The 12,142-nt window shown below is 37.8% G+C and overlaps 1 protein-coding gene across 1 annotated transcript; it reads left to right on the top strand.

Moving 5' to 3' along the window:
* Window positions 1-7,816: 7,816 nt before the first annotated feature.
* LOC107617374 (uncharacterized) lies at window positions 7,817-10,695 on the top strand. Its single transcript, XM_088497996.1, has 6 exons — window positions 7,817-8,189; window positions 8,308-8,543; window positions 9,003-9,218; window positions 9,322-9,412; window positions 9,530-9,633; window positions 10,327-10,695. The coding sequence occupies exons 1-6, from the start codon at window positions 7,817-7,819 to the stop codon at window positions 10,693-10,695; spliced, it is 1,389 nt and encodes a 462-aa protein (XP_088354122.1).
* Window positions 10,696-12,142: the final 1,447 nt, after the last annotated feature.

Raw genomic sequence — 12,142 nt, 5'->3', positions numbered from 1 at the left:
AACAAACCAACTTCATACTCTCTATGATTATTCCCGGTCCTAAAATGCCTGGCAATGACATAGATGTATACCTGCAGCCCCTGATCGATGAGTTGAAGCAGTTGTGGGCCGGTGTTGATACCTACGACGCCAGTGAGAAGAAAACATTCAAGATGCGTGTTGCGTTGATGTGGACTATCAGCGATTTTCCTGGCTTGGGCAATTTGTCTGGTTGGAATACGTACGGCGGGAGAGCCTGCCCCACGTGTAACTTGGACGCCGAGACTATGCGACTCACTTTCAATTAAAAATGGTGTTATATGGGTCATCGACGCTTCTTGAATCGCGATCACAGATATAGAAGAGACCGGATTAGATTTGATGGTAAAGTAGAGGATAGATCCCCACCTACCAAATTGACTAGCAGGGATGTCCTGAGACAATTGGAGGGTGTGCCCGTCTCACAGGGCAAGGTGTATGCGGTGGACAGTAAAAGAAGACGTGGCCAACAGACCGTGGTGCAAGACGAGTCACCTTGGAAGAAGAGGAGTGTATTCTTTGAGTTGCCTTACTGTGAGTACAACGAATTACGTCACAACCTTGACGTCATGCACATCGAGAAGAATGTGTGCGATAACATTGTATTCACCATGTTGAACGAGAGCGGTAAATCCAAAGACCACCTGAAAGCTCGTAAAGATCTCTAGATGATGGGAATCAGGCATGATATGTGGCCACTTGAAGGTGGAAAGTATCCCGCTGCAGTCTTTACCATGTCGAACTCATAGAAGGATGTATTTCTTAGGACCATCAAGAATGTGGTTTTTCCAGACGGGTACTCTAGCAACATCTCTCGCTGTGTTGACTTAAAACAGCGCAAGTTATTTGGTTTGAAGAGTCATGACTGCCATGTTCTAATGGAACATCTATTGCCAATTGCGTCAAAACACGTATTGCCGACCCCAGTGTTCGCCGTCTTGGCCGATTTATCAGCCTTTTTCTGACTAATATGCAGTAAATCCATAGATCCTCAACAACTTCCTCTCCTTCAGGATCGTGTGGTCCATACTCTGTGCCACATGGAGATGATATTTCCACCTTCCTTCTTTACAGTCATGGTTCATCTAACGGTGCATTTGGTCGAGGAGGTACGTCTCGGTGGCCCAGTGCACTACCGGTGGATGTACCCAATCGAGAGGTAAAGATCCACTTAAGATTTCTCGGCCTGTTTTATTAGGATAGCTATCACCTATTAATTTATATGTTACATTCTCGAAGGTACCTATGTCGTCTCAAGCAGTACGTGCGTAACAGGGCACAACCAGAAGGATCGATAGCAGAGGGCTACCTATCCGAGGAGATTCTCACATTCTGTTCAAGATACCTAGATAACGTCGAGACTAGGATCAACCGACCAACGCGCGTTGACAACCGGCCGAGCGATGCCTGGCCGAGTGAGATTGCCAACTTGTTCCCAGAGGTTGGAAAGGCGGTCGGGGCAGCCTCATTTTTCAAACTAACACCCACCGAAAAGCTTCAAGCACATCGTCATGTACTGGTCAACTGTATTGCTATAGAGAAATTATTGGAGTACGTGCAGAGCCTGAGTTCTAAATTTATCCCGTGAGCCAATTCGGTATAGATAGTACTGAACTTGAAATACCTTTTTGTGTGCACAGTGAGTTCAGAGCCATCACATAGAGAAAATTGCGAAGTAAAACAAGGTCCCAGTCTCACGTAGATAATGTTGTGCACAGAGAATTTTTGAACTGGCTCAGGCATACGGTAATCTTAATATCTCCTGGATCCTACTACCATGTTATGCTTTCTTGCCTCTAATTGTTCAATGCCAGGTCACATTTGGAAGCGCCAATCATTCGAACGAGTTGCAATGGCTTGCTTGCGGTTCGAATGCTCAGGCCAAACGCTATGAGGCGTACAACATCAATGGATTTAAATTTAGGACCATGTCGAGGGAGGAAGGAATGAAAACACAGAACAGCGGGGTTTATGTCACTTCGGATACTAGAAGTTATGCAAGTAAACGGGATGCCAATGTTGCTGTTGGCGGTGTCTCGTATTACGGGAGATTAGTAGACATCATCGAGCTAAATTACAGTGGTCAATTCAATGTAGTCTTGTTCAAGTGTCTTTGGGCGGATACCACGTCGGGGAGAGGTATCCGACAGGATGTTTTCGGCCACACCTGTGTCAATTTTGTGACACCGATTCACACCGGTGATCGAGAAGACGATGAGCCATACATCTTGGCAACTGAGGCGCGTCTTGTATTCTACGTGGAGGATGAGGTGGAGAGCGGATGGAGTGTAGTAGTCCATGTGAAACCAAGGGATTTGTTTGACATGGGCGAGGACTATGAACATTGCGAGGTCGACCTTCATCCACAACCCTGTATGACTAGCTTGCCTGAATTTGATGTCGAAGGCCTGCGGTTGACAAGAGATGGTGATTTAGAGGAATCCATTACCGACGGGGTTGAAGACTGTGATGAGGCAGCCGATTCCTAAGAGATTGGATTGTATTTAATGGATTCTATGTTTGTCATATCGTTGGACAATAGGTCGAATTGATTGAGACTTCTTAGATTTTTTAAAACTTATCCTCTCATGTAAACTTATGCTGTCCTTGGACGGTCTTTCTATCTCTGTTGACTTTCAGGGAAATTGGAGAGCAGAGAAGATGATAGATGCGTCTCCTTTTTCTCTTCGTTGGAGGTTGCAACCTCGTTTGCAAGGCAGCTGTGGTTCAGAGAGTCCCCTATACAATCATGGTTGGATGCCTTCTCTGGACAAAGTCACCTCTTTCGAGCCATTCGTTATGCCCCAGGATCAATGATGAGGGTTTGTTTGCTGCTACCCAATTTTATTTTGTAAATACTTTTCTTATTTGTGAGGGAAACCCATATATACATGTTTATGTGTAAATGCTAGGAATTGCTTCATTGGGACCGACAGTACCGAGCCAAATATGGGTTTGAGTTTATAACAAGTACGGACTCGTGGGAGTCGCAGAAAATACTTGATGAGGTGAAGGTAAAGTAGTGGTGTTCTTCCAGGGCTATTTATCTAACGTATATAATATTTCTCTATCTAGATATCTAAACTATTTTATTTGCTTTCTAAGATTATAATTAAATTCTGTTCATTAAGCCGAATCACTATTGAGGCTAGGGAGTTTAATTGTAATTTGTATAGCAAGTTAAACATGATGAGATATGTGGTCTAGAAGAGCCTTATTAGCATATAATATAGACCCTTTAATTTTGTCGTACTCAAGCATATAATATTGATCCTTTTGTGGTTTCTAATTGCCATGTTTCTAATCTATGCGGGTGTAATAAATTAAAGGAAAATTTGATACCTGCTGAAGGTAATGTCATGATGAAACATTTTATATATATATATAATGGGAAATTCTCAACCCTGTCATGAAGCTGAATTCTGGGATTACGTAGGCTTATTATCCTTATCCTATTTAATAGTAATGTCTCTTATAAAATACAAATGGTTGAGTTTTCTAGAAGGGCTCGAATGCATGCAATTAACCTTTTGCTTCTTTATACAAGTATATACATATATATGTCAATGGAAATTGCTGAAGGTGGGCGTTCTTTTAATTGTTCTTCGTACACTGAACTCTGTGCATGAGGCAAATTTTTTAATTCTAACTTAAGTAGGAGCGACCCCAAAGGTTCCAATTTTTGATGCTGTTATTTGTGTACTCCTTTTTGGATGCCATATCTTTTATGCCTTCTTGAATCTGTTTACAAAAAGTGTTTCTACATTATTTGGGTGGTGTGTTGTGCAGGTACGCTATGAAAATACTCTTGTTGTTGAACTGGATATTGCAGCACGAGAGGAATTCAAACTCATAGAACATGGACTTGAACGACTATGGGAACGTAATATTATCAACTTCTTGAAGTTCTTTGAATTAGAATAATTATGTTCATACACTAAGTCCTAACATTTTGCGCTTATATTTGGCCATGACGTACCTGTCAGGATTATCTCGATCCCAGGTTTAGGAGGCACCCGAAGAAACGGGGGAGGTGGTACCGGATTCAGTGGAGAAAGAGGCTGTTGTCTCCTCCGAAAGCTCTAAAGAGGCTGATTCTGCTGGACAAAAGGCCTCGATGCTATCATATAACCTCAATAAAATGCCGGACGAGAATGAATATCCATATGGTGGAATGTCCCCTGATAAGAAGAATGCGTGGCACCTAGCTATGTGGGCGACACGATACCTGAACCCTTGAAGATATTGCAATAGTTCTAAAAATTTGGGGTTGGATTTATAGGCTGCCCAAGACTTCTGTGTTGAAGTTGTCGTGACTTAATGGAACTCTTTAAATTGCTTATAGGGATTGTTAGTATGCTGCATGTTGAATGCCCTTGGTCTACTGTTTTACCCATTTATGCAGTTCTTTAACTTGACTGTTTCAAGTTGTTGATTAATATAAATTTTTTGGACAATTAGTGACCTATTTTGCTATGATTCATGCCCTGGTCCGCATAGAGTATACAACCCTGTTGAATGCTACAAAAGCTACAAATGCTACAAATCCTTTGCAAAACAATACAATAGTAACCAACTTTTACTGAAAATGCAGCATAACTATTTGACAAAAGTCCTCAATGAGGAATAGATTAAGGGGGACAAAAATGTGATTTTTTAATGTTGTTTTTGGGGGGTGTCAAAACCAATGGTGTTGGAGCATACTAGATTGGGCTAATCTTGATTTTGAAATCTTGAAAAAAAATAAATACTGGCACTTCTCACGGAAGTAGCAGTTTTGGAAGAGGAGATTGTTAGCCTTGAAAAGCAGGTTGTGCATTTTAGGCAAGACTTGTGATTTTTTAGTTTTTAAAAATGATATTTGGTTGTTCACTTCCATCCAGGCAACTCCCATTGCTTCAGTTATAGTCCACCTCTTAACACGCTCCATATCACTAAGACCTCTTCCAGCACCAATCTTTGAAAATCGTTGAAGATCACGAGCTGCTGCTAAAGCAGCAGCTTTTGCTGCAGCTTTGTCCTTGGGTAATGGAGGAGTTTTAGTAGGTGCTTCTAAAGGTTTTTGAAAGCTTAAAAATGTAGTAAGCTTAGCCTATTGTTTCCGTTCCATCAATGAGGTGTCACGCCTAAGTTGGGTATTTCTTACAGGGGCACGACTTTCACCACCTGAAGTACCAGCTGCTGCCATAGCCAATGCCATTGCTGCAGGTGGAGATGCAAAAGCAGCAGCCCAGGCTGGAGACATCATTGCCAGAGCAGCCTGAAAGAAATGTTAGATGCATTGCAGTAAAATCATACAAATGAATTGAAGATCAACCCCATATAGAATCTCATTGTAGCAGATAACTTGGACTATTTTTAAATTTGATCATTTCAATCCTTTAATTCATATTGGTTGAATACTTTTCTCCTCTAATTTATTTTCAATGAGTGCTTGTGCTGGCATAATACACATTAAAGTACCTCGACTGGAAGGACATTAGCAGCTAGTGCAGGATCATCTACGGTAAGAGGATTCAGACCATCAGTAGTTGCGAGTTCATGAGTTCCAGCCAAGATGGGGCGCCACTTCCTCAAGACCGCAACAAATGGAGGTAAAATAGCCTCAAGGTACTGTTTACGGAGAGGCTTTTGGTCTATGCTAACAGCATGGTACACCTGATCAGATGTTGTACTATGGTAACTACATGGTTGTGCACAAAATACAAAAAACGACACATACTTTGATAACAGCCTAACATATTAAGCAAGAAAGAAAATGTTAAAGGCTGAAAAATACTAACCTCAGAATAAAGTAAACAGCATGCTACCAACACTCTTTGTCTTTTAAAAATGATATTTGGTAGAAGTGAAAACTTTTTTACATTTTCTTTAATCCAAATCACTTTACTTCAAAACCAGTTAACAGAATTAATTCTACAAAGGAAGAACCAAGCTAATTTGCTTAGGTTTGTGCACATATTTGTTGAATCTCACTTCGTACCGAAAAAGAGTTTAGTCCCTTATTTGCTTGCGAATATTGTGTTGACTTTGGCATATGATAGAGGATAGAAAAGAAAAAGAGAATCAGTCATGTACCAATTCTTCCAAAAGGATAGAAAAGGAAAAGTTTAGTCCCTTTTTATCTTTTATGTATTTCTTTTATTTATTATTATATAAAAATACTTTAGATTATGTAATTTATTTATTATATTTATTAATTTATTTTAAACACATATATCAGAAGTATTATATAAACAAATTTATATTATTTACGATATATGACTTATATCTTTTATAATTTGGAGAAAAATTAGAATTTTATGGAAAAAACTTTGATATAAATGATTTTCTTAAAATTAATTTTAGGTTAAAATAATATTAAAAAAACCTATATTTTTTTTAACTTTACATTTTAATATGATAATTTTAATGTTATGTTTTCGATCCCCTCTTTATAAGATTTCTGGATCTGCCACTTATTATTGTTGTTGTTGTTGTTGTTGTTTTTTTTTTTTTTTTTTTTTTTTTTTTTCAAAGCTAATGAATTAGTAATAAACTTAGTTTTTAGTCAATTTTTAATATTTCAGTTTCCTCCCAATATAATCATTCCCGCGTCTCAATATCTTTTTAGTTCGCCAATAGTTACTCAGAGAAACAAAATTTGGATCTGATTCAACCTAATTTCAAAATCTCCAGCTGCTGCGACCCACCTCTTCTCCCCACTCCTTAAACACTATATAACACACACAGCCCTAGCACACTAATCTGGCCTCTCTTCGTTGTCGCCGGGGGAAACTGCTCGTCTGTATCCTTGATCTTCAGCTTCCAGAACCTGCCGGTCACGTCGCTCTCATTATCAATTTGGTAGTCGTGGTTTTGGTCTTGTTGTTAGGCCCGCCCTCTCTGTTCTGGTAACAACATCTATTTCTTCCAATAACATTTGCCATGTTCTAATGTGCATGCAGTAGGTTTTCTGGTCGACATTGATGAATTCGGTTCTCATAAGTGTATTTTAAATCTGAACCCCCTTTATTTTACTGATGCTTTCATGAGTAGTGCTAGTGTTTATGAGTTTTTCTTTTGCATTTTTCCATCTGTGTGTTGATATTGAGATGGCTTTTCCTTAGTCTGTCATATTCTCTTAGTATATGCTTGGGGGTTCGATGTAATTGGAAAGAAAGAATGAAGGGTAGGGATTTGGGGGGCTTAAGAACACACAGATACGGTTCGGGATTTTGTTATTAACCAACTATTGTATACAGAAAATGATAATCGAATTCTAACATTTTTTTAGATAAATTAAAGAACTAATTATTAAACTAGCCAAACTTAATCACCTATAATAATGAAATTATCATGACTTCATAATGAAAAATGCTGAAACAAGGTTCCTTATTATTACATAAAGAGAAAGAGCACTCACTAAGCACTAACGGCTGTGATCCTTCCACGTGCAGTTGCTATATTCATATCATGGTAACCTCATAGTTATTTAGTTAGCACAGTAGGCGTGTTATGATTTGTAACCTTCCCCTTGTGAACACATTACTTGATTTGGTTATTCTTGTTCATTTGGTGTTATAACTTTTGTTGGCCTTAAAGATTCATGGTTTACTTTTGTAATGATGAATCTAATTTATAAAGAACAGGTAGAGTATTCTAGCTTATAACCATGTCTTGTGCTGAGTAACTCCTGGCATTGCTTACAAGTTAATATTTTGGCTTCTAGTATACATAAACAAAATTTACCCGCATTATATGTTGCTGGAGTTAATGTCATGATTTTTTGCTTGCATCATGTCACTATGAATTTAAGATGGCTAGGAAAGGCTGGTTTACCAAAAAGGCTAAATCAGGACCAGCATGCCAGCAGTCTCAAAAGGCACCGGCTTCGGCTCCGTCTCCGACTTCGGCTCTGCACCAAGATGAATCTGAAATTCCCCAAGCAAGCTATGGTGGTGTCCATACAACTGTACGCCTGTTCCGTCCACCACGCAGTGAACCAAGGCCTGCTCCACAGACGCGCACTTATAGCAGTCAAAACTCGGAGCTGGGATCCGACCAATTGGATACCAATGCTCATGAAGTGGATTCTATTGACCAAGAAGTTGACGACCGCTCTGTTGCTTCTAGAGCTCAGAGTCGCAAAGGACGGAAGACCACAGAGTATTGGACGGTTAAGACCATCGGTAACTTTCTATTAGATTTACCGTCTTCAATTTACTCTTTAGTATGTGTTACTTTAGATTTCTTCGTGCAAACGGTCTACAACGGAGACATATATAAAGGTTTATAATTGGCTTGTAGATTCCGATGGCACAATCAAGGCGGCTAACATTAGTGTGAGGGAGGCTATAGAACGGCCCAATGGTAGAAGGATCGTGCTTAGGTTCAACAATGAAAAGCAGCCAGTTGGAGATGAAGCTGGCCTGTTGAGTGGCGTTCTTGGCATGCTTGGATCTGACTACGGTAAATTCCCTATCTGCGAGGAAAGTTGGCGTCACGTTACCACTAAAGAAAAAGTTTATTTCGAATGTGTCAAGGTAAGAGTTTATATCCGATCTAAGTTACATCTGCTTATTCATGATTAGAATTGATTATTTTAGGAATAGTAATTTATTCTTAAATTAAAAGTAACTTAAATACAACACAAAGTGTTTGTATATAAAGTGTTCATAAATGCACCGATTTTATTCACAAACTTCTGTGTACTCTTAATATATGAGTTTACATTTTTTCTTTTTAATTTGTTGGCCTTTGGATTTCTGTTAGTAGCAGTATACAATTTTCAATCCCTTTGTGCATTTTTTTTAATCAATATTATATTTGAGTCAATAGACATCTTTTACTCCATTTTTTGGGTTCTGGTCGGTTGGTGCAGCTTCTTCGATTTATTCTTTATTGCTAAAAGATGTTTTTGTAATAGATGGCTACCTTTTACCTGCTCCTTGACTAGCGAGTATTACAGCAAATAATTTTAACGAATCGGGTTACTTATGCAGCAAATCTTTGAGTTTGATGAAGATAGTGACGGAGTTATAAAAAAATATATTTTGAAAAGTATGGGGAAGTCCTGGAAAGATACAAGGCTAAGGTTGTATGATGATTACTACGAGCCAACACTGTCGACTGAAGAAAATATCGAGAACCGTCCGCCAGGAATTGATCGAGATCACTGGCGATGGTACCTTGATTATCGCGCCAAACCTGAGACGAAGGTAAAAATAGTATTTATATTGGAGTAATATAGTACAATCCCCTTTGCATTGTGTCTTTTTTAAAACAGCTTCTAACAACCGTTTATCTCTTATGGACCAATAGGAGAAGTGCAGGAAAAATGCATTAAATCGATCAAAACAGCTGTATACACACACTGGCGGTTCAAAAAGCCTGGCTCGGTGGAGGGAAAAAGAGGTAGTGTACTTTTTTATTCACTCTTTAGTATTGTACTGCTCTGCATAATCCCCATTTAATTTTTTATTCTCCCTGATTGCGTGGTCTTCAGTGATGGATTAAACTTTCTTATTTCAATCAGAACAAGAAGGAAGGATAGTCAGTAGAGGAGAGCTGTGGATCAAGGTTCACAAAAAAAGGGATGGCTCTTATATTAATGATGAGGTGAGAGAAATTGGTGTAAGTACAACTTAGTATGATTAGTCATTACATTTATGATATATAATGCATCCATAGTTCATTGCTGCTTCTTAGTTGCCTATTCCTTGTGTGCTGCGCTGAAAATAGGTTGTGGGTTTCTTTTCATTCAATGTTTACAAATAAGTTTTTGGGTCCAACGCTTATACCATGAAGTAAACTTGGTTTAGGAGAATTTATATATGTAACAGCTCTAATTCTTTGTTTCAAAATATATATGTAACACATGATTGGGAGAATTTATCAAAATTACATGCTGTAACTAGTATTGAATTATTTCTCTGCCCATTTTATTTATTTATGTATTAATACATTTATTTAAATGAGCGATATTCTGAGAGCGTGTAATATGCATAAGTTTAGTAATAGAGAGAGAACAGTAGAAGGTTGGAATCTAAGTTTAGTAATAGAGGAAGAACAGTATAAGTCTTGGAATCCAGGGAGATCTGAATAGTGAAATCTATAGCGTACTTGGGTGTCTTGTGGTTCCTCAAATTGATTTTGTAACAGAACTGGAATCCAATCCATTCAAAAATATTCCCTGCTCTCACTTCAGATGTATATCCCTATACATGCTTATGCTTATCGTGTGCCTCAAATATATTGTCTCAGTTTAAGTTTTAATTAAGTTGAATGTACTTGAATCGGATCTATATTGTTGTTTTATGTCTGTAGGAAAGACTTCTGGAGATTGAGCAAGAAGATGAGTCTTCTAGAGTCTTGTCTCAAAATGATTCCCTTGCTCAGGTTTTTGGAAGAGAGAAACCGGGTAGAGTGCGTGGAGTGGATCTTGAACCGACTCCTAGTCAACTCTTTGGTACAAATTTGCGGCCATCAGTAAACCGAGTCCTAGAAGAGGAGACGCAAAAGAAGCTGAATGAACTACAGACAGAACTGGAAGCCGAGAAGTTGAAAAGGAAGGCGATGGAAGATGAAGCAGCAGCAGACAAGAAAAGGATAAAGGTAATAGAGAGTGCTTTGATTTATCTTTTTCAACGGCAGGGTGAGGAGCTGCCACCAGAGATTGCTGCAGGGATGTGTTAAGTGGTTTTGATGCAGTAGAAAATAGTAGTTTAGGATTGAAATTGTTTTGGATGGATGCATACTTTTTTTGAAGTAGACTATGCAACTCTTAGCAAGAGATTTATTTTGTTGATATTTTGATAAATACATTTTGGTTTTTGGATATTTTTCTGGTTTTGTCACATGTTTAGATTCTATCTGTCAATACAGTCACTCCTAAAATAATTAGAAATCCAGGGAACCAAATTTATTATAATATTTAAGTAAATTTTACGTGATTTCATAAATAAAAACCCAAATTCTGCGTTTTTTTTTAAATTTTTTTCTTAACTTGGCGGCGGTTTTTAAAACGCCAGAAAGACTAAAAAAATATGGCACTTGTATGGTGGATTGCGGCGGTTCGCAACCGCCTATAAACATGGAGACAAACCGGACCTATACTGCGGCGGTTGTACGATAGCCGCAAAATACATTCAAATCAGAGGAAACTGAATTGATTCGCGGCGGTTTTTAAACCGCTGATAAACAGAGTAGAGAATCGAATTACGTTAATTTTGCGGCGGTTATTTTAACAGATGCCACGAAATACGAATTTAGCGGCGGTTATACCAGCGGTTGCTGGAAACCGCCGCTGAACTCAGTCCCCGCGCTCATAACCAGGGCGGTCACCATAGCCGCCGGAAAACTATTTTGCGGCGGTTTAAAACCGCCGCTAAAAGGAGAAAAAAGCGCCGCTAACCTCCGCCTGTGCTGTAGTGAGTGGGTAAAATAAAACAATAATAAAATAATATTATAAAATCACTTTTTTAAAAAACTTAAACATCAAATAAAAAAAGATAACATGAATATTTATTTTTGTAATACTCTCTCTTAAATAAGAATTTTTTTTGGGATTATTTAATTTTTGCATAAATTTTTATTTGTTTTATATTATTTTTTATTTTTGAGATTCACCAAAAATTAAATTCTATTTTTTAGACATAAACTTTTAATATTATATTATAAAATTATTCTTTTTAAAAGTTTAAACTAATAAAAAAAATAATATAAATAATTATATTTCTGACAGAAAAATAAATCACAAAACTCAAAAGGCTAAAATAATATAATAAATAAAAAAAAGGTTTTAATAATGAAGACAATGCTGCGTTGATGAAGAGAATAAAAGAATCACTACTTTGTAGCAATATATATATAGTAACTTTAAAATATCAAAAAGTTAAAGTGATCTACTATGGGAAGGTGTATGTGAAAAACTACCCTTTCTTCTAAGTGAAGGACCAGCTTGAATATGAATATTGAATATATATATTGGGAAGTGCATGGTATGAGGGAAATCAGGACCTTGTCTTACTCTAATTGATGTTATTTTGGGGATTGGATTATCATCATTCATTTATGTGGACTCATCATTCATTGTGGTTTTCAGGAGAGTTGGGTTTTACTCTAAAAAATAAAAAAGAATGAA

This window comes from Arachis ipaensis, chromosome B9 (genome assembly GCF_059453495.1).
Source record: "Arachis ipaensis isolate K30076 ecotype BB chromosome B9, ASM5945349v1, whole genome shotgun sequence".
In the NCBI taxonomy this organism is placed as follows: Eukaryota; Viridiplantae; Streptophyta; class Magnoliopsida; order Fabales; family Fabaceae; genus Arachis; species Arachis ipaensis.
The sequence above is the reverse complement of the archived record's forward strand: the minus strand, read 5'-3'. Positions and strand labels throughout refer to the sequence as shown.